Here is a 24,315-nt window from a genome sequence, read left to right on the forward strand (position 1 = left end):
AATAAAATCTTAAAAAAAAAAGGCATAGTGAGAGTCAGTGTATATATTTACCTTTTCACCAGCAAACAAAAGGAAGAGCCTTCATTAGGGCAATGATTTTAGCCTTCTGAGCCGAGATTCCTGGGGGCAGTTGCTTGGCCTCAATTATCTCCAAGAGTCACCACAGCATATCCAGGCTTTGGCTGTTCTTGTTCTGTAAAGCTACTTTCATTCATAAAGAGTTTCCAATCCAGATGCTCTAAAGCCTGGTCTATAAGGTCTGGCCTATCAGAACATGCTAAGTCCACAATGTCTAAACAATCATATTCAAGATGATCATTGGGATCAGGAAACAGAGTTGCTGGGTTTAAAGCAGAAGTAACTTGCAATTTCACATTATGGTTATCAAGTAGAATCATTTGGTATTTCCCCATTCTGCCAGCAGTAAGACAAAATCCACCCTTCTGTTCCAACAGAGTAGCATTAATGAGGTACATAGACAGTTATAGGTTGGCCAAGTGTGAATTTTTCAGCGTCCTGTAAAGTATCACAAGCTACAGTGACTGCTTGGAGGCAGGGTGGCCATCCTTTGACTGTCTGTTCCAACTGTTTTGAAAAATAGGCTACAGGTTGGGGAAGATCCCCCAGCATTTGGATTAATACTCCTAATCCAATGCCTTGTCTTTCATGAACATATAATTTAAAGGCTGTCTTTAGATCAGGCAACCCCAAACAGGGGCTGATAGCAGACTTTCTTTTATAGTATCAAAGGCTCTCTGGCCCTCTTTTGTCCAAATTAGATGCTCAGCATCCATTCCTTTTAATACCTCAAATAAGGGCTGAACTATCAGTCCATAATTTGGAATACAAATGGGGCAGAATCCAGGTATGCCTAGGAACCCCTGTAATTGGTGCCTGGTGGTGGATGCTTTGAGCACACTAATAGTCTTTTTCCTGTCGGGCAATAAGCTTTCTTGCCCTTGTGTCAGGCTGAAGCCCAGGTAAGTTACTTCTTGTTTGCAAATTTGCACCATGTGGGGGGATACTTTGTATCCACAGTCAGCCAAATGATTTGATAAGAGGATGGTATTCTCTAAATACCTTCCATAAGTAGGACTAACCACCAGTAGGTCATCCACATTCTGCAAGAGGACTTCCTCTATCAACTGAAAGATTGTCAAGTCTCTGAACAGTAATTCCCCCAAAATGGTAGGGGAGTTCTTAAACCTCTGAGATAAAATTGTCCAACAATACTGGTGGGTGGTTTCAGTATCTTGTTCCTACCATTCAAAAGCAAATAACAGTTGGGTCTTCTCATCTATCAGGATACAGAAGAAGGCATCTTTCAAATCAAGACCAAGTACCAGTCATATCTCCCAGGTATAGCAGTTGGGAGAGTGTTTGGATTGGGCACAATTGGATGTATTTCTTGTACAATATCATTAATAGCCCAGAGATCTTGGACAAAACAGTATTCAGAAGAACGTGACTTTTTTTTAATTATATTCAGTTAGCCACTGTATAGTACATCATTAGTTTTTGATGTGGTGTTCAATGATTCATTAGTTACATATAACACCCAGTGCTCATCACAAAATGTGCCCTCCTTAATACCCATCACCCTATTACTCCCTCCCCCACTCCCCTCCCCTCTGAAACTCTCAGTTTGTTTCCTGGGGTCCATAGTCTCTCATGGTTTGTCTCCCTCTCTGATTTCTCCCCCTTTGGATTTCCCTCCCTTCCCCTATTGTCCTTCGGGCTATTGCTTATGTTCCACATATGAATGAAACCATATGATAATTGTCTTTCTCTGCTTGACTAATTTCACATAGCATAATCCCCTCCATTCCATCCATGTCAGTGCAAATGGTGGGTATTCATCCTTTCTGATGGCTGAATGATATTCCATTGTATATATGGACCACACCTTCTTTATCCATTCATCTGTTGAAGGGCATCTCAGCTCCTTCCACAGTTTGGCTATTGTGGACATTGCTGCTATGAACATTGGGGTACATGTGCCTCTTCTTTTCACTACATCTGTATCTTTGGGGTAAATACCTAGTAGTGCAATTGCTGGGTCATAGGGTAGCTCTATTCTTAACTTTTTGAGGACCCTCCATACTATTTTCCAGCGTGGTTGTACCAGCTTGCATTCCCATCAACAGTGTAACATCCTTGCCAACATTTGTTGTTTCCTGCCTTGTTAATTTTTGTCATTCTAACTGGTGTAAGGTGGTATCTCATTGGGGTTTTGATTTGTATTTCCCTGATGGCTAGTGATGTTGAACATTTTTCATGTGTCTGTTAGCCATTTGTATGTCTTCTTTGGAGAAGTGTCTGTTCATGTCTTCTGCCCATTTTTTTGACTGGGTTATTTGTTTTTTGAGTGTTGAGTTTGAGAAGTTCTTTATAGATCTTGGATATCAGCCCTTTATCTGTAATGTCTTCTTCCATTCCGTGGGCTGCCTCTTAGTTTTGTTGACTGTTTCCTTTGCTGTGCAGAAGCTTTTTATCTTAATGAAGTCCCAAAAGTTCATTTTTGCTTTTGTTTCCCTTGCCTTTGGAGATGTGTCTTGAAAGAAGTTGCTGTGGCTGATGTCAAAGAGGTTACTGCCTATGTTCTCCTCTAGGATTTGGATGGATTCCTGTCTCACATTGAGGTCTTCCATCCATTTTGAGTTTATCTTTGTGTATGGTGTAAGGGAATGGTCCAGTTTCATTCTTCTATATGTAGCTGTCCTATTTTCCCAGCACCACTTATTGAAGAGACTGTCTTTTTTCCATTGGATATTTTTTCCTGATTTGTCAAAGATTAGTTGACCATAGAGTCAAGGGTCCATTTCTGGAGTCTCTATTCTGCTCCATTGGTCTATGTGTCTGTTTTTTGCCAATACCATGCTGTCTTGGTGAGAACATGACTTTTTAAAATAGGAATATTATAGGAAGACCTGCAAGGTCTAATGAGCCAATACTTTAAAAAGTTTTGGAGGATTGGCTATATGCCTCCAAGAACCTACATTTTCAAAGGATATTTTTTTTGGCATCTTCTTTCAACATGATGGAAATAGGTTCCACATTCTTAGCTTTACCTGGTTCCCATCTGCCCATACAGCCTTACTTGCTTTTTCGTAGATCTCAGGTGGGAATAAGTCAGCAGTCGAAGCCTTATCTCCCAGCAGAATCATCTTAAAGCCTCATCTTCCAGCAGTCTTTAAGCTTGTCCAGGAGGTACTTGGATTCTTCACTGCTTTTTTTCCTGGAGAAAAAGTGACTTGAGCATTCAATTTACAGAGCAAGTCTCAATCAACTATGGTGATGGGACACTCAGGCATGTACAGAAATCTGTCATAGTTTCTGATCTCCTAATTTATATTTCATAGCTTGCATAAAGGTTTTTTGTTGTAATTCCCCAGTAATCCACATTATGGAGATTTTCTACTAGAACTTTTTGCTATTTTAGTATTGACAACTGAATAAGTGGCTCCAGGGTCTACTAAAAGTCCATTAGTTGACTCCTCACTGTCAATTTTACCCAGGGCTCCTGTGGGGAAATTACTATTGGCTTCATTAAATCAATGGGAGCCCCTGGGCCCCTTTATTCTTCATAGACACCTGCATCTTGTTTGATCATTTGATACTTCTTTCCTTCCCCTCCTTAGCCTTTTTATTCTTTCTTCATTTAGGTCAGCTCTTCTTCCAGTGTTCTTCTTTCTTACAGTAAGCACATTGATTTTCAACTAAAGGACCTCCCTTATTTTTCCAAAGAGCTCCGGATTTGTGAGAGCCACCCAGGGCTTCCACAAAGTGGTACCCTGTCTCTTTGCATCTTCTCTTTTTTGGTATCTAGTCCCTGCCATAGTATACTTTGAATGCTATATTCACTAGCTGCAATGGATTCATTCCTAATGCTTTACCCAACTTTTGCAGTTTTCTTTTAGTGTCAGGAGCACTCTGATAAAGGTCATATTAGCCATCTGAATATTTTCAGGTGCCTCAGGATCAGCATCTGTATACTTTTGGTACATTTGGTAAATGTGCTCCAAGAACTCAAAGGGATCCTCATTAGATTTTTGTTGGAATTCCTGTATTTTATTAGGGTTTCTTTTAAGAACCCCCTTTCTGAAACCAATCAAAAATGTACTTCTTGCAGTAATCAAATCCAGGCATTCCCCTGTCATTGGGATCCCAATTTGGTTCCACCAAGGGAACCACAAAATCAACCTGGGTGTTCTATTAGCTCCTCTATAATGGAGCCTGCATGCCTCTTCACAAGCCTTCTCTATCACTAATCATTTCTTATTGACCATGAAAGCATATTTAAGAGTTTGAATATCTGCCTAAGAGTGTCAGTAAGTTGCAAATACTGAGGTAAATAGCTCAGTCATTTCAAGGGGATCAGCCTGGTAAGAGAGATTATTGTTCCTCCAATTCAACAGATCTGAAGTAGAAAAGGGACTGTAAGTCCATAAGTATCTGGCCAGTTGTCCATGCTGGTTTATACCACAGCAGGGAACTGCTCTGCTCTGGCTAGAATTTCTCCTAGCCAAATTGAGTCTTTTGATGTTCTTATAAGGGGAGACTACTCCAGGCCCTGGTGCTTCCCTGGTATCCTATTGAGGAGGAGTTAAAGCCCCAGCAGTTTCCAGAAGCTAAAGTGTTTCAGCCAAAGGAGATGGAAAATTGGCTAGAGGAGGCAAGGGTGGAAGGACAGGTAAAGGATTTAGAGCTTATAACATCATCCTGCCTTCTTCCTCCCTTAAATTGCCCCATCTTCTTATAGTACCAGAGGAATAGCCTTTTTTTCTGGTCTCTGTGCCATCAACTTCCCTTTTAGTCTCCTCCTGATAGAGGAGCAAAAAAGCTTGCACACAGGGGAATCTCATCATCTTTGCCAGATCTCTGGCAATACAACTCCAATTTCAAAGCAGTATGATAATTCAAGGAGCTGTTTAAAATCCATCATTCACAGATTCCAGGGTATATTTTGTGTCCATGCTGTGTCACAATAAAGGGTCATTTTCTTGGACATGGACGACTATCTGAAATTGGGCTATTTCTTCAAAATGCACTCAAACAGCCTGTCAAGGTAGAACAGGTATTAAACTTCCCATGACTATCACACACAATTACAAAAAAGCTGCTTACTTGACAATCCAAAACCAAATTGGATAAAAAGTCCAACAACTAATTTTACTAGCCAATTACCTCAAGCAACAGAAACAAACAGCAAAGAAAGGGCGTTCCAGTTGTACAAACTGGAGCAGCAACCCACCCAGTATTTGAGTCTGTGAACTCATCCAGAGGTTGGCTCCTTGCTCCTACAGAAAGCTGGGGTAAACTACACTGACCTCAAAAATGAAGGGAGGGTCCATGGTTGAAAGCAGTTCTAGAAGTTTATAGGGACCATTCCCAAAGTCTTCCCAGCACTGGGCTAGCTAACCATGAGCAAACTCTCCTGGCAGGCTCACCAAAATTGTTACCAAACCTAAGTCCCATCTGCCCACCACATGATAGGCCAACAAGTCAAGAGACAAGGTGTTGGCACAGGGAAAGCAACTTTATTTGAGAAAGTCAATTAACTGAGAAGATGGCAAACTAATGTCCCAAAAAACCACCTTCCCTGTTCATGTAGGCAGGAGTTTTTAAAAGGGGAGAGAAGTGTGTGTTGGGGGGGGATCAGCTACAGCTGCCACTCAGGCTCGAGCAATCATTCAGGTGTCTTTAGTTAATGTAGGTCAAGTTCTTCAAGTTTCTTAAGACACTTTAAACAGAATTGATTGCTATAAACTTATCATGTGCTTAGGGGTTGACATGGAGAAATGTGATTAGTTTAGTCCTGCTAGAAGAACACTTACATTAGCCTATAGTTGGGCAAAATGATATAACACAAAGCCTATTTTATAATAAAGTGTTGAGTATCTCACGTAATTTGCTAAATACTATACTGAAAGTAACAAAGTGGTTGTATGGATACAGAATGGTTGTTAATGATATCAGTCGATTATCCTCCTGACTGCCCGGCTGCCTGGGAGCTGCAGCTCACTGCCCCTGCCTACCATCGTGAGACAGGATTGTCCCACATATCACCAGCCCAGGATCAAAGAAGATCAAAATTTGAAGTACAGTTTCTACTGAATGTGTATCGCTTTTGCACATTGTAAAGTCGAAGAATCATAAGTCAAATCATCATGAGTTAGGGACTGTCTGTAATTAATCCCACATTTCTCATTTACAAATGGGAAAACTGAGACACGGTGAAGAAAAGAAGTAATGTGGGAATTGGAATCTGGATAGTCCAAATCCTAGCCCAGTTCTTTTTCCATTATTTCACCCAATACAATAGAGAATGAAGCAAGGGGGGCACCTGGGCAGCTTAGTCGGTTAAGCATTTGCCTTCAGCCCAGGTCATGATCTCAGGGTCCTGGGATCAAGCTCTTGCATTGCATTGGCTCCCTGCCCTGATCAGTGGGGAGTCTGCTTCTCTCTCTCCTTCTGCCCCTCCTTCCCACTTGTGCACATGTGCTCTCTCTCTCTCTCAAATAAATAAATAAAATCTAAAAAAAAAAAGAAACAAAGAAAGAAGCAAGTCTTATGATAAGTATAGGGCTCTAATAAAGGAATAACACATTCTAGCCAAATGAGAGAAGGTGGAGTATTTGAATTTATGTGTGATGACACAGTAGGAGGTAGCCCTCCAGGCAGAGGGAGAAGTGCAAGCAAAGGCATAGAAATGTGGAAGAGAGCAGGTGTGGTCCCATGGCCTGGCAAAGGTGGCTTGTGGAAATAGGAGATGGGAGCTGATACAGGACAAGAGGCCAAATCCCAAGTAGCTGTAGAGCTGGTCCAAGGAATCTATGCTTTACTATTTAGGGACTTTTTATTTTTTATTTTAGGAGTTTACAACTTGATGGGATCTGTTTTGGAGAAGATAGCTCAGGTGGCAATGTGAAAGATGGGTGGGCAAGGCAGAGCAAAGCCACCCAAGAGGCTACCAAGACAGCTCAGGTGAGGAGGGGGTCTGTGGTGATAGAAGCAATAGAGGGGAGGGGAGGCTCTGCCAGAGGAGCAAAATTAAGAAAACTCCAATCCTGAACAATAAGACATGGTTGTACTAATGATGGTTTTAATTATAACTATTTTGGATAGTTTTGTTTTAGCAATAAATAGATAGAACTATTGTCATTAGAACAATCATATATTTTGAAGTTTTGGTAGTTAAAATAACATGACGAGGTGTTTTTCAAAATATTTTAACAAGGTCAAGAAGCCAGCTTTCAAAACTAGTCCAAGTATCTTCCCTGCTGGGACCTCTTTGCCTTTCATGATCACTTAAGCAGAATGGACGACTCTGCCTTCTATAGTAGTTGACATATATTTGTTATTATAGTAAGCATTTGTATAAACATCTATTTCCCCTAATCTATTATAATCTCCTTGAGAATAGGAATATGATTTTATTTTGTTTCTCTGGTGTCTAGCATAGTTCTTCATCTGTGTGTATTACTAAAGCCTTCCGTGTACATTCCTTCCCTGGGTACTGGGCAAGATCCTTTCATTGACTTAGTTAAGGACATGCCCAATCAGAACATCAACCTGTATGCATTTCTCATCTTTTTTATAAGGGTTGAAAAATTCCTTGATAAAATCCATATGTTCTGGGTCCACAAAATCCCTTTCCCATGCCGGCAAGACACATGGGTCAATACTGGAAATGTATGGGGGTCTGAAACGACTTGTTTTTAGAGAACCCACCCTCGTCCTAAAATATCATCACTTCCTTTTCTGTGGTAAGAGTCTTTAAACCTTATATTTTGGAGTCTTTCTTGTGAGTGAGGCCAACCATTTCATCTACAGTTTGTAGAATTATAAAATGGCTCACAGTTATTGAGAGCTTATCATGTACTAGGTACTCTTCTAAGCACTTTCCATGCAATTCTCACTACAACCTTTTTGAATAGAACCTCTTATTCTCCCATTTTATAGATGAGGAACTGAAAAACAGAGATATTCAATAACTTAGTTAAAGTTACACAACAGTAAGGAGTAAAGCCAGAACTCCATCTTAGCAGTGTAAATTTGGAGCCTGTCCTCTCAAACAATCCACAACATTGTCTTTCACTGAATCCTTCCTCTTAAAATTGAAAGTCTAAATATTTACTAATTTTTAGTCTTCTGGAATTTCTCTGGTTCTCTACTATTTCCAAAATTTGATAGGCATTATGAAATCTTAGTAAATTTTTTTTAGCAAACTGAAAGAATTCACCAGGATCAATGGAGCTAAACTCATTCAACATGACAGAAAATTCTAGTATATTCTTATCTTTTATCTGTTATCCTTTCCAGTTTGTACAGCATTTCATTAACTGAGATGTCTCAGTCTAAATGCTATTCTTTCTGTGAATTGTCCTCTAGAAACCCAGGCAGATTTGGGTAATTTTTTAGTCATGTTTCCCTTGGGTTTCATACTCACCTCCATTACTATAATTACTTTAGCACATTTAATTATATAATTTATATTTATTTATTTGCATGCCTATCTTCTTACTGGACTCTCAAACTCTTGACAAGAGCGATTATATCACATCATTATAAAACGCTCAGTGTTTGGAACGATGTTTGACACATAGCAGCTGCTCAATAAATATTCCTGACAGAAATTGGAGGAAAGCAAAACAGGTCCTGAGAAACTCAGGTTCCTCTGCTTGCAAGTTAATATGACAATATTATCCCCAAGGAATCAAGCTCTTACTCTTTTCTTGTTAGTCTTCTTTAAACAAGCAAAAAACAAAACACAAATAAAGCAGTCTTTTTTCTTGCTTCAGAATGTTTTTTCACACACCTTAGTTCATTTTGGTCGAAAGCAAGTGTTCCTGCCTCTATTCTGGGAGGTTTGTGTCACTGTTTTAAAATTGTCTTGGTTATATGCCCCATCTCTCATCTTTAATTTATATGTTTTTGGATCTGAGCCCATCAGAAAAGCTGTTTGTATAGCCACATATCTCCTTCCATATGGCTTTCTTTACTTACTCATCTGGGTGGTACACTATTGTAGTGTCAGCAATTTCTTTCTCATAGTTTCCCAACTTTCTTGGTCCACTCCCTGTCCCTCTCCCAATTATATTTCATTGAATTCTATTTAACTTTCTTTGAAGTTTTTGAAATCTGCCTTCTCAAAAATATAAGTATAATGACCAGTGACTACCTTCATTGGAAATGTACATGATAATCTCATGTACATCATGAGGCTTGAACTCATGACCCTAAGATTGAGTCATATGCTCCACCCACTGAACCAGCCAGGCGGCTCTCATATGCATTTTCATTTCTATAACTTTAACTAGCATATGACGGAACTAAAGTTAGAAAAAATTAGTGAAGTGCTCAAGGCGAGACATCTAAGTGGCAGGGAATTGCTTTAAAATCAGGCTGTCTGATGCTAAAGCATGCACTCTTAATCCTTGTTACACAGTATATGCTCATAAGTCCTATATGAGGTGCTACAGACCTTGACAGCCCCATTGCCTAATGTAAACCTGAGTGTAAGCTTGCCCAAGGCCAGTCAGGTGGTACCTAGCAGAACTGGAATTAGAAGCAAAGTTTCTGACTACTGGTTCAGTGCTCTTTCTACTATGTCTTGACATTCTCCATTACTGGATTTAGGTAGATATAGCAGAAATTGGCTTGATATTTTATATGATATTTTGAAGGACTAGAATGAATTTTGAGTGTGAAAGGATATACTTCTGCTAGATCCAAACACTGTCTTGGGAAAAGATTAGCGTCTCTACTTTACTCTCTGTCTTCCTTCACATGGAGTGGGAAGAATTGGTATGTTTCATAAAAGGCTTTGCTGATGTAATCCTAAAGTTTTAGGGAGGTGGTACCATCAGTGGTTCCTTTTCTAGAGTCACTTTCAATGCATTCTCCCTCCCATTTTTCCACTTCTGCTTTCATAATAAAAATAGAGGAAATTTTCTAGAGAAAATGAGAGTTAAGGAAAATTTTGCACAAACTCTTGTTCAGGAATTTTCTTTGAAGTGTTTTTTAAAACAGAAAGTTTTACTAGGGAATACAGTTTAGTGTACTGACTCCTTTTAGTTACATGGGCTTTATCTTCCATTCTCCTTCTTCACCTTTCTACTCCTTCAGTGACAGTCATCTAGCCTTTACTCATATCCAGTTCTCTTAACATCTATCCATTAACTCCTATAATGGTCCTTCCAATGTTTGAAGAGTGCTAACATGAATCACTAAGTCTCTCTCCTTCGGGTAAACATCACAGTTGTTATAGGATGGTACAGATGAAACACTGGAAGTCTAAGAGTCAATGACTTGGCTATGTCACTTATAAACCATGCTACCTTGGTCAACTTTAGCTCTGCCATCTATAAAAATGGATGTAATAACATTTATCTCATAGGATGATTATGGGGATCAAAATCAATATTAGAGAATATGTTAAAGATGTGAATACTGCAGATTGGTATATAAATGTGATCATGGCTGTCCTACCCCTGCTCACAGTCCAGTTGTTAAACTGGAATAAAGCACTTCAGAATGGGGCTGATTTGTAAAGGTTATGGGGAGGTAATTTGCTCTCTCAGTGAAGACACTGTTCTTTAGTATGTCTAAAGTGTCATTAGATGTCTCTAGTAGCTATACTGGGTCATCTTAAACCTGTGATCAACTAAAATACCCAGATCTTTTTCATAGCTTGCCTCCACTTTGCTCAAATGCAGTCATGGTATTTACTTTAGATGCAGGAATTAAGATTTGTGCCAGCTAAATTTCACACTGTTGGTCTTGGCCCAAAGCTTGAATATGTTGAGGATATTTAGAATATTAGGTGATTCTTCTGGTTGAGTCCTGTTATCCAGCTCTGCAGCATCTGCAAATAGATCAATTTTCTTTTCAATATTCTTTGCCTATAGCCTGCATAAGGGATAGATTTGTCCTCTACTTCTCCATTGTCGGCCTAGGAGGATCCACACATATAGATGTAAGAGGTCTTGAAATACTTTGAGATGCAATCTTCCAGGGTATCTGATTCCATAATCCCTTGAAATGTCTAAGAAAAACCCCATTGCTGGAATTTTGGGGTGTGTGTGTGTGTGTTGTGGGTGTTGACGGCACAACCGTCATTGGGTGGCTTACTTTGCAAATGCTTGTGAGAGGTTTCTCCTTGTTGATTGTCAATGCTTTGATGATCTGAGAACTTGCCATTTTGGTTACTAAAGTGATGAAAGACAACAGCCTGACTCATCTCACTTCAAATTCTGAAGACATTTCCATACCCATTTATTGCATATGAGCACTTCCCCTTTTCATGGGAATGGAGAAGAATATCCTCATATGCCAGAACTTATTTTCTAGGTTGTCTTTCCATATCTCAAGGATATGTGACTTAACAATTCTTAACATCATCTTAAACATCATCTCAAAGATGAAGATAAGTAAGTTGGGTCCAACATGAAAGTGTCCCGCTACAGAGAGACCAAATGATAAAAAGACACAGCATTTCAGGAATGTTATAGTTTAAGTAGCCAGGGAGAGGGAAATAGGTAGGATTGGATTTGGTACTTGGGCTTTAAAAACATGTACACAGATATTTTTCTGAGCCTTCTTGCTCACCTGAGCATTTCATTTTTTTTTTTTTAAGATTTTATTTATTTTACAGAGAGAACAAGTAGGGGGAGCAGCAGAGGGAGAGGGAGAAGCAGGCTCCCCACTGAGCAGGAAACCCGATGTGGGGCTCGATCCCAGGAACCTGGGATCATGACCTGAGCTGAAAGCAGACGTTTAACACACTGAGCCACCCAGGCGCCCCCTGAGCATTTCATTTTAACTCTTCCCATGTATCCTATTTCCTTAATTTTTTAAAATTGACATAACATATTAGTTTCAGGTGTATGACATAATGATTTGATATTTGTATATATTGCAAAATGATCACCATAATAAGTGTAGTTAGCATCCATCACCATACAGAGTTACAATGCTTTTTGTCCTTGTTATGAGAGCTTTTATGATCTACTCTCTTAGCAACTTCCAAATATGCAATAAAATATTATTAACTATAGGGGCGCCTGGGTGGCTCAGTCGGTTAAGCAGCTGCCTTTGGCTCAGGTTGTGATCCCAGGGTCCAAGGATCGTGCCTTGTGTGGGGCTCCCTGCTTAGTGGGGACCCCACTTCTCCCTCTCCCTCTACCCCTCCACCACCCCCCCACCAGCTCATGCACTCTTTTGTGCATTCTCTCTTTCTCTCAAATAAATAAATAAATAAAATATTTTTTAAAAAACAATATTATTAACTATAGTTAGTATGCTGTATATTACCACGTCCATAATCTTCAATGAATTAATGACATCTTTAATTTCTACCTTTATCCTCAACCTTTTCCCTGTGCCTTCAAACATGTTTAAATTTTTCGGTCTTGAAAAACTTTCTTTGACCCTGCGACCGACTCTAGCAATAAGGGAATTGAACTTTTCAAACCATAGTCTACACAACATTTGTTTCTACTTCCTTGTCTTTTAATCACACATGGAGCTTGTATTCCTCCTCTACCACCAAACTGAAAATGTTAAGGTCATCCATGATATCTCAAGTGGCCTCTTCTCAGTTCTCTTATTCTTTGACTTCTTTTTAGGATATCATTGACTATATTCCTGAAGCTTTCCTTGGTCCTTGACCTCCAAAATATTTTACTTTCCTAGTTTTTTATGCTGCCTTAGCTTTTGTTTTGTCATTGGTCTTAAAATAAATAAAGTCCCATATGACTTTCATGCTTTTTCTAACTCTACAGCTTCATCTTGTTCCTTTTCCATCTTGCATTTCTCCATCATGATAAAATTCTTTTGGTTTTGTGGTAAGCGTTATTTGTCATCACTCATCTCTGGTCCTTGGGACATGATGTTCCTTCCTCTAGGACTACTCATCCCCACTTCCACTTTATCTGGCTAACTCCTTACCTTTCCTATATCTTGGCTGAAATATAAGTTCCTTAAGAAGGCTTTCTGTAACCTTTAAAGTAGGGGTCTCTGCTTTTTGATCTCAGAGATCCATATCCCAACATTTATCTTATTTTATTATCTCTTTAACTGTCAGTTGCTTTCATTAAGCTATAGGTTTTATAAATATTTGGTTTATTGCTATATCCTCTTGTAACTTGAAACATATAATTATTCATTAGTGGTTGTTGAAAGAATGGGTGGATAAATTATGAGTGGCCATCCATTCTCTGTCATCTCTATTGATTCCTCTTCTTTCTGTCCTCTTCATGTATAAAAATTGGGATAACTATATCTCTCATAATTATTTCACAGTGTTGTGAGGATTAAATGAGATAATGTATATGAAATGACTTATTTATAAATTATAAAGTGATATGTGAGGATGCCACTTGCTATTATTATTGTGTCCTCACTAATAAGACTTAGTCTCTCATCTGTGGTGAAGAATGACTTGAGAAATATTAGGACAGATGTTTAAGGGTACAAACTTGCAATGAGTAGTAAATAAACCCTAGAGATCTAATGCATGGTATAGTGAATATAGACAACAATATTGTATTAAAATCACCAAACTTGTTAAGAGACTAGAACTTAATTATTCCAACTTCTTAAAGGAAAGCATAATTATGTAACATGATAGAGGTGTTAATTATCAGTACAATGGCAATCATATTATAATATATAAATATATCAAACTAACATTGTACATCTTAAACTTACACAGTATTATATGATAAATATATTTCAATTAAAAAGTAAATATTTGTATTGGAATTCTTGGGGACTTCTGAGATTGGACAAATTTAGGTTTTTCTGATTAAACAGTCAAAAGGACTTAGATGAGAGTTGTAAAATCACTGACACCGTATGAAGGGTTCTCAGGATAATTTAAGATTTGCATTTTGCAATCTTAACTCAGGTCACAGAAAAATTTTAACAAAATAATTCCTACCTAAAGTTATCCTACCCTAAAAGTTAATCCATATTAAACAATGTCTTTCTTCATATAATAAGATTCTCTTTCTGGATTTTCTTTGTTTTTGATGCAAGAAAATCATCCAACTTCTTTGTTAATTGGCTTATCATGGAAACATAGAAAGACAGGTTTGAGAACCTATCAAACCAGGAAGGGTTTTTATTCCTTTGCCTTTGCCTACTGTTTGGGGGGAACTCTTGAAGTGCTTTTAGACAGACTCTGACAGTAGAGTGGGGATGAATATTATTTTTCAGAGATTATCAGGGGGAAATCCAAATCCAGGAAGGAAGTAATCCAAGAAGGAAGTTCTCCAGATAGCAGTCTCAGAATTAGAAATAAGATAATTTTTTGACACCCACTTGAAGAAGTTAATTCCTAAGTTGTTCTCATCAGTCATGTTGATCACAACACATTCCAAAGTCCTATACAATTCCAAGTATTTGTACTGAACTTTGGTCTGATCAGGTAACATTTAAGAAACAAACCATTTGAGGGCCTGGAAATTTCTTTGTTGTACAGTGGTCTGTTTTGTACAAAAGTTTCACTGAAAAGGAAGCAGCAAGGAAAGAGGAAACAAATACAAGCTGCTGTCATGTTGTCACAGAATGTCTTGGCTCATCAATGTTCACTTGAACTCGGGCAAGTTGGCAACTCTGGTCCACATGCACTGCTTTCTGCTCCAGCTCCACAGTGCAGCAGGGTGTTCACTGTCCTTCCACATATGGCTATGTGGGAGGGAGTGATGTTTACCTTCCTTAAGCCTGTAAGGTGGGTAAGAGTCTGGTTTCAGAGTGGAGGCCCCAAATTCAGAGTACAGACAAGGTATGTCTAGGTGGCTGACATACCCTCTGGAGCTAGACAAGAAGAATAACTAATACCATCTCAAGTATTTTATGTGGATTATCTCACCTAATCCTCATAACAAATCCATGCCAAGTAAGGAAACTGAGATGCAGAGAAGATAAACAAACAAAAAACTCATTCAAATTCACACAAGAAATAAGTAACAAAGTCAAGCTACAAGCTCAGGTGGTTTGACTTTGAGACCAAACACTTCACCATTCTGCTATATTAGCTCACTCATCAATCCAGATTATAAACCTTAGCTAAGGCATGAAATCCTTTCAAGATACCATGTTGGGGCCGCACGCGACTCCCGTGTCTGAAGGGAAGTCCTACCCTCAGCGGCCGGCCTTGGAGTGCCTACGAGGGAAGGAAGGATCCCAAGGGGGAGGCGCAGGGTTGAAGGTCCCTTCCTCCAAGGGCCGGGGCCGGCTGGGTCCCCGGGGGCGGTGACGGTAGCCCCGGGGCGAGCCGTGCTGGCCGGGCCTTTTCTGGTCGTGGTGACTCCGACTCCTGCGACCCCCGCCCCCTGCAGCCTGGCAGTTGTGTTTCCTGCCGGCGGGCACGCAGTGCACTTCTGGATGTCAGTTATTGAAATTCGAGAGCTGACTAATGAATGATGCTTCATGACAGCTGACTACTACCTGTTGCTTAAAGACTGATGGTATGTGGCAAGACTCCACTGCTACTTAATCAAGAGGAATTGAGATTGACCTATCTCCACTAAATTCAGATAACTGTCTTGAAGGACTTTGGGAACAAGAAGGGTTCAGGGAGGTTTTACTGTCATACCCACAGGATGCCAGCCATTGATCTTTTCTCTTGTGGTCACCTTTTTTTTCTGTCTTTGTGAGGAGAAGTCAGAAGAGGAAAGCATAGTGACCAGGTGTCTGACAAATTATTCTCAGGACCCAGTGATCTTTGAGGATGTGGCTGTGGAATTCACCCAGGAGAAGTGGATTTTGCTGGATCAAACTCAGAGAAGGCTGTGCAGAAATGTGATGCTGGAGAACTACAAGAGTCTGGCTGCAATAGATTGGGAGATTTGTCTTAATACCAAATGGTCAGTGTCTCAGCATAATATTTTGCAGGGGAAAACACCCAGTGTGGTAGAAATGGAGAGAAGCCATACTGGAGAGGAACTGTTTAATTTTAAACGTTGGGAAGAAGCCTTGAGGGGGAGGGGAAAGATGGCGGAGGAGTAGGGGACCCTATTTCAGCTGGTCCCCGGAATTGAGCTAGATATCTACCAGACCACTCTGAGCACCCATGAAACCAGCCTGAGATGTAAGAAGATCTGGATCTCTACAAACAGAATATCGCAGCAGTTGGTTTTGAGGTACAAAGCGGGGAGCCATGATTCTGCGGGCAGATATCAGAGGATAAACGGCAGCAGGAGGGTGCATGGCCATGGGGATCCTACACTGCCGGTGAGTGACACCCTCGTGCACTGCGGACGGGGCACAGACTGGCAGACCGGTAGCATCGGGAAAGGACTTTAGGGCAGTCCCTGGGACAGAAACCCGGAGCGATGGAGTCACGTGCATGTGAACTGCAGCCCCCCAGATGGAAAACCAGAGCGCCAGGGTCTCACTGGTGAACTGTAGCCCCCAGGGTGGAAACCCGGAGCGGTGGAGTCGCGCACGCAGTGAACTGGGAGCGGCTGGCGGTTTTAGAAGCACAAAGGGCAGAGACATGCCCTGACCTGGAGGCAGGACTGGGTGCACTGCGGAGGGGCACACAACCCAGGACGCTGCAGTTTATAGCAGCACAGACAGAAATGGAGATGGTGTGGCCTGGAGGGCTCACTGAAGAACAGACTGTGGTCTCTCTGCTCTGAGGCAGAGGGTTGGAAACGGTCTCTTCTGCTCTGACTCATGGACGAGACATGGAAAGCCACCAGGGAAAGGCGCCAGAGAACAAAAGCCCCAAAGACTGATTCTCACTGAGCCCATCTCCCGCCACAAGGGCGCAGGTCAACTCCGCCCAAACAGGGTTGCCTGAGTGACAGCGTGGCAGGCCCCTCCCCCAGAAGACAGGCTGGGAAAACAAGAGGCCAGCAACCCTAAGGTCCCTAGAAAACAGGTGCCTCTTGCTTGGGTTCTGGTCAATAATTTCAACTCTATACATTCCCTCAAACACCCATCAACAGAATGACTAGGAGGAGGAGCCCCCAAAACAGAAAAGACTCAGAGATTATGACTTATGCCACAGATTTACAAATGGATGCAGATATAACCAAGATGTTGGAGATGGAATTCAGGCTAGCAATTGTGAAGACAATGGCTAGAATGGAAAAATCAATTAATGGCAACATAGAGTCTCTAAGGGCAGAAATAAAAGGTGAATTGGCAGAACTTAAAAATGCTATCAATGAGATCCAATCCAATCTAGATAATCTAACATCTAGGGTAACTGAGACAGAAGAGAGAATAAGCGACCTGGAGGACAATATAATAGATAAAAAGGGAAAAGAGGAGGCCAGGGAGAAACAACTCAGAATCCATGAAAATAGAATCAGAGAAATAAGTCACACCATGAGGCATTCCAATGTCAGAATAATTGGAATCCCAGAGGGAGTGGAGAGAGAGAGAGGGCTAGAAGATGTATTTGAGCAAATCGTAGCTGAGAACTTCCCTAATCTGGGGAATGAAACAAACATTCGAGTCCTAGAGGCAGAGAGGACCCCTCCTAAGATCAAGGAAAACAGGCCAACACCCCGGCATGTAATAGTCAAATTTGCAAATCTTAGAACCAAGGAAACCATCTTAAGGGCAGTTAGAACCAAGGAAACCATCTTAAGGGCAGTTACATACAGAGGGAGGAACATCAGAATAACGTCAGACCTATCCACAGAGACCTGGCAAGCCAGAAAGGCCTGGCAAGACATATTCAGGGTACTAAATGAGAAGAACAGGCAGCCAAGAATACTTTATGCGGCAAGGCTTTCATTTAGAATGGATGGAGAGATACAGAGCTTCCATGACTGGCAGAAGCTGAAAAAATATGTGACCACTAAGCCGGCCCTGTAAGAAATAGTAAGGGGGGTTCTATAAAAGGAGAAAGACCCCAAGAGTGATCTACAACAGAAATTTACTGGGAAAATCTATAAAAACAATGTCTTCACAGGCAACATGATGACAATTAATTCATATCTTTCAATAATCACTCTCAAGGTGAATGGCCTAAACGCTTCCGTAAAACAGCACAGTGCAGATTGGATAAAAAGACAGGACCCATCCATATGCTGTCTACAAGAGACTCATTTTGAACCTAAAGATACATCCAGACTGAAAGTGAAGGGATGGAGATCCATCTTCCATGCCAGCGGACCTCAAAAGAAAGCTGGGGTAGCAATTCTTATATCAGACAAATTAGATTTTAAACTAAAGTTTGTAATAAGAGACACAGAAGGACACTATATCATTCTTAAAGGGTCTATCCAACAAGGAGATCTAGCAATTGTAAATATCTATGCCCCCAACATGGGAGCAGCCATCTATATAAGCCAACTGTTAACCAAAATAAAGAGTCATATTGATAACAATACGTTAATTGTAGGAGACCTCAATACTCCACTCTCAGCAATGGACAGATCATCTAAGCAGCAAATCAATAAGGAAACCATTGGACCAGATGGACCTCATAGATATTTACAGAACTTTGAATGATACATTGGACCAGATGGACCTCATAGATATTTACAGAACATTCCATCCTAAAACAACAGAATACTCATTCTTCTCGAGCGCACATGGAACTTTCTCCAGAATAGACCATATACTGGGTCACAAATCAGGTCTCAACTGATACCAAAAGACTGAGATGATTCCCTGCATATTCTCAGACCATAATGCTCTAAAACTGGAACTCAATCACAAGAAAAAATTTGGCAGAAATTCAAACACTTGGAAGCTAAAGACCACTCCACTCAAGAATGTGTGGGTCAACCAAGAAATCAAAGAAGAACTTAAACAATTCATGGAAATCAGTGAGAACGAAAACACATTGGTCCAAAACCTATGGGATACTGCAAAGGCGGTCCTAAGGGGGAAATACATAGCCATCCAAGCCTCACTCAAAAAAAATAGAAAAATCCTGAATTCACCAACTAACTCTACACCTTAAAGAACTAGAGAAAAAGCAACAAACAATGCCTAAGCCATGCATTAGAAGAGAAATAATTAAAATTAGAGCAGAACTCAATGAATTAGAAACCAGAAACACAGTAGATGAGATCAATGAAACTAGAAGTTGGTTCTTTGAAAAAATTAATAAGATTGATAAACCACTGGCCAGACTTATCCAAAAGAAAAGAGAAAGGACCCAAATTAATAAAATTATGAATGAAAGGGGAGAGATCATGACTAACACCAAGGAAATAGAAACAATTATTAGAAATTATTATCAACAACTATATGCCAATAAACTGAGCAATATGGATGAAATGGAGGCCTTCCTGGAAACCTATAAGCTGCCAAGACTGAAACAGGAAGAAGTTGACATCCTGAATAGGCCAATAACCAGTAACGAGATTGAAGCAGTGATCAAAAACCTCCCAAAAAACAAGAGTCCAGGGCCTGATGGATTCCCTGGGGAATTCTACCAAACATTCAAAGAAGAAATAATACCTATTCTACTGTAGCTGTTTCGAAAAATAGAAATAGAAGGAAAACTTCCAAACTCATTCTATGAGGCCAGCATTACCTTAATTCCCAAACCAGGCAAAGACCCCATCAAAAAGGAGAATTTCAGACCGATATCCCTGATGAATATGGATTCCAAAATCCTCAATAAAATCCTAGCTAATAGGATCCAACAATACATTAAAAGGATCATCCACCACGACCAAGTGGGATTTATCCCTGGGATGCAAGAGTGGTTCAACATTCGCAAATCAATCAATGTGATAGAACACATTAATAAGAGGAGGGAGAAGAACCATATGGTCCTCTCAATTGATGCAAAAAAAAGCATTTGACAAAATACAACATCCTTTCCTGATTAAAACTCTCCAGAGTATAGGGATAGAGGGAACATTCCTCAAACTCATAAAATCCATCTATAAAAAACCCACAGTGAATATCATCCTCAATGGAGAAAAGCTGAGAGCCTTTCCCTTAAGATTAGGAACACGTCAAGGGTGCCCACTCTCACCACTGTTGTTCAACATAGTACTAGAAGTCCTAGCAACAGCAATCAGACAACAAAAAGAAATAAAAGGTATTCAAATTGGCAAAGAAGAAGTCAAACTCTCTCTTTTCGCAGACGACATGATACTTTATGTGGAAAACCCAAAAGACTCCACCCCCAAATTACTAGAACCCATCCAGTAATTCAGTAATATGGCAGGATACAAAATCAATGCACAGAAATCAGTTGCTTTCTTATACACTAACAATGCAACTGTAGAAAGAGAAATTAAAGAAATAATTCCATTTACAGTAGCACCAAAAACCATAAGATACCTCAGAATAAACCTAACCAAAGAGGTAAAGGATCTATACTCTAGGAACTACAGAACACTCATGAAAGAAATTGAAGAAGACCCAAAAAGATGGAAAAATATTCCATGCTCATGGATTGGAAGAATAAACATTGTTAAAATGTCTATGCTACCCAGACCAATCTATACCTTCAATGCCATCCTGATCAAAATTCCAATGACATTTTTCAAAGTGCTGGAACAAACAATCCTAAAATTTGTATGGAATCAGAAAAGACCCTGAATCGCCAAGATGTTGAAAAAGAAAAACAAAGCTGGGGGCATCATGTTGCCCAATTTCAAGCTATATTACAAAGCTGTGATCACCAAGACAGCATGGTACTGGCACAAAAACAGACATATAGACCAATGGAACAGAATAGAGAACCCAGATATGGACCCTCAACTCTATGGTCAAATAATCTTTGACAAAGCAGGAAAAAACATGCAATGGAAAAAAGTCTCTTCAATAAATGGTGCTGGAAAAATTGGACAGCCACATGCAGAAGAATGAAACTCAACCATTCTCTAACACCATTCACAAAGATAAACTCAAAGTGGATGAAAGACCTCAATGTGAGACAGGAATCCATCCAAATCCTAGAGGAGAACATAGGCAGTAACCTCTTTGACATTGCCCACAGCAACTTCTTTCAAGATACATCTCCAAAAACTAGTGAAACAAAAGCAAAAATGAACTTTTGGGACTTCATCAAGATAAAAAGCTTCTGCACAGCAAAGGAAACAGTCAACAAAACAGAGAAGCAACCCACAGAATGGGAGAAGATATTTGCAAATGACACTACAGATAAAGGGCTGGTATCCAAGATCTATAGAGAACTTCTCAAACTCAACACCCAGAAAACAAATAATCAAGTCAAAAAGTGGGCAGAAGATATGAAAAGACACTTCTCTGAAGAAGACATACAAATGGCTAACAGACACATGAAAAAATGTTCATCATCATTAGCCATCAGGGAAATCCAAATCAAAACCACCCTGAGATACCACCTTACACTAGTTAGAATGGCAAAAATGGACAGGGAAAGAAACAACAAATGTTGGAGAGGTTGTGGAGAAAGGGGACCCCTCTTACACTGTTGGTGGGAATGCAAGTTGGTACAGCCACTTTGGAAAACAGTGTGGAGGTGCCTCAAAAATTTAAAAATAGAGCTACCCTATGACCCAGCAATTGCACTAGTGGGTATTTACCCCAAAGACACAGATGTAGTGAAAAGAAGGGCCATATGCACCCCAATGTTCATAGCAACAATGTCCGCATTAGCCAAACTGTGGAAAGAGCCAAGATACCCTTCAATAGATGAATGGATAAAGAAGATGTGGTCCATATATACAATGGAATATTCCTCAGCCATCAGAAAAGATGAATACCCAACTTTTACATCAACATGGCTGGGACTGGAGGAGATTATGCTAAGTGAAATAAGTCAAGCAGAGAAAGTCAATTATCATATGGTTTCACTTATTTGTGGAACATAAGAAATAGCATGGAGGACATTAGGAGAAGGAAGGGAAAAATGGGGGGGGGGAATTGGAGGGAGAGATGAACCATGAGAGACTATGGACCTGAGAAACAAACAGGGTTTTAGAGGGGAGGGGGGAGGGGCGATTGGTTAGCCCAGTGATGGGTATTAAGGAGGGCACATACTGCATGGAGCACTGGGTGTTATACGAAAACAATGGATTGTGGATCACCACATCAAAAACTAATGATGTATTGTATGGTGACTAACATAACACAATAAAATTAAAAAAAAAAAAAAGATACCATGTTGGTGGGAGAAGAGTTATTGCCTAGACTGAGAGTAACTATTATGATACATGCTGGTAATTGAAATAAAAATCACAACTGAAAGTGTCATTTAATCAAGTATTTATTGAGTACCACATAACTAGCCTCTGAGAGAAACTGAGGGAATTGCAAAAGAATGAGAACTGAGTGTTGGCCTGAAGGAGCTTGCCATTTGAAGGCAAGACAAGGGATATCAAGCTGTAGATATGTCCTTTGGAAATCTCTCATTGATGGAGCAGGTCTGCAATCACCAGGAAATGGAGTTTTCACATGATTTCTGACATCAAGTCTCCCACCTAGGGGCTTAACACCAGAGTTTTTGAGGAAGGATATCTGTTTTTGTTTTCTTTTCTTTCTGAAGTCCTAGGATAACTTGTTGGCCTTTTGAGTCTCATTGACATAGTCAGTCCATGACATGGGAAGTATAATCCAGTGAGGAAGATAAAACCAGATGAGAAACATCCCCATAGTTTCCCCTGTGTATAATTTGTTTTGTCACTTTTTCTTTAGCTGCATTAGAAAAAATGATGCTAAGTTCTACTATATCTTTTCTCTTAGTAACTCCAGAAGTCATTATATTTGAAAAATTTTCACTTATGACAGGGATGCTAAACAGACCTGCAGGATGAGAGGCTCCAAATAGAACAATTCACCAACCATTACTTTCTCTATGCTTAGGACAAGTTCAACACAATGCAAAGACCAGGTGAGGGTCTCAAGAGAAGTACTATATAAGCACAGTCCCTGACCCTCAAGGACTTTGCTTTTTGGTTGGAGACAGAAAGTACTTATATAAAACCCTAGAAGATCCAGATAATTAAATACAAAGTGAGTATTGTCATCGATATGTGGTTTACAGAAAGGAGAGATGAGTGAGACCTGGGTAGCCGGGGAAGGCTCCCAGGAGGAAGTAGAGATCAGGTTGTATGAATGCACTGTGTGTGTGTGGCAGGGGTGGGGCAAGTCAATATTAAAAAGCATGGGAATCAGGGCTCTGCTGTGGTATGATAGCCAAAGGGCACATCTGTGGTCTCTAGCTTTGGGGATATTCTCTTGCCACTGTGATGGTCTGCTGTTTTCTTGGCAGAATTGCCAGTTGACCTAAATATGAGATATGATGTGTCCTTTTAAACACTGGGACAAGTTTGAACAAGATAAATTATTTTCAGTTACCTCCTGAGCTGGTGAAAAAAAATACTAAGGTCCAAAGACAGATAAGGTAATGACCCTGTTGGAGAAAGCCATGCAAGAACCTTGGGGATATTTTCTCAATGTTTGCACAGTAGATCTCTAGAAAAGGCCACCAAATTGTCAGCTTTATTTTGACTACATTTCAGGGAACTTGAAGAAATTTCTTCAAAGACAGAATAGCTATTTCTTTACAACTTATTTGTGACACATATTTTCTTAATATGCCCACATGGTGTCTTATTATTTTCCTCCTCTAGTCCCCCAGCCAGTTTTAAAATGCTCATTTTTCTGTCTTCTCTATAGAACATTTTTTGCGGGAGAGAAAAATGACTTCAGCCTGATGTGCATGAAAACTTCTGGAAAAATTGCTAAGCTTTGTATTTAGAGGGAAAGAACAGTTTTCTAGGGATAGTAACAGGGTCTCTTCCTCAAATGTGGCAACTTGATTTGTTGTTGAAAGAGGTAACTTCAAAATTGTGCAACTTGATTATAGGTCAAGTGAAGAGGTAATGTGGTGTTTTGTACCCTTTCATCTCCCTCCTTAGCACATTTCCTGTAACCTGACCCCTTCCCTCATCACACAAGATACATAAAGCTTTCATTGTGTGACATCACCATATTCTATTTTTCCAATAAATACATGAAATCCTATATCCTAACCTCTGCTCTCCTCTCTAGTAAAATTACCCTGTGTGATCATAAGATCTTGCTTATAGTTAGTTGCCACTTTGGAAAAGACTTGATGATTTAATGAGGACATCCAGTCTTTTTCAATTTAAAGGAAGCGTTAACCTAAACTTAAAGAGTTTAAAGGCATTGTGTTGGGTGGAGTAAACATTCATTCATTCATTCATTCATTCATTCATTCATTCATTCATGATCTGCTTTGTCCTAGAAAGAATTCCAGGATGAGGGCTAGAAACTCTTTTGGTGTCTTTTCTCCTTTTCCATTTATTGAATGCTCTATAGGTATCAGCCATTCTGTTAAGCATTGGGGTGAAAAGATAAATG

The 24,315-nt window shown here is 40.0% G+C and overlaps 1 protein-coding gene across 1 annotated transcript; it reads left to right on the plus strand.

The window, feature by feature from the left end:
• Positions 1–849: 849 nt before the first annotated feature.
• On the plus strand, positions 850–22,742 carry LOC118014519 (zinc finger protein 620-like). The gene is made up of 3 exons (XM_035010897.1): positions 850–980; positions 15,564–15,973; positions 22,624–22,742. Exons 1-3 carry the CDS (start codon positions 850–852, stop codon positions 22,740–22,742), a joined length of 660 nt encoding a protein of 219 aa, XP_034866788.1.
• The last annotated feature ends 1,573 nt before the right edge of the window (positions 22,743–24,315 follow it).

The sequence above is a fragment of the Mirounga leonina genome, unplaced genomic scaffold, assembly GCF_011800145.1.
Source record: "Mirounga leonina isolate KUSES-001 unplaced genomic scaffold, KU_Mleo_1.0 Mir_154, whole genome shotgun sequence".
NCBI lineage: Eukaryota > Metazoa > Chordata > Mammalia > Carnivora > Phocidae > Mirounga > Mirounga leonina.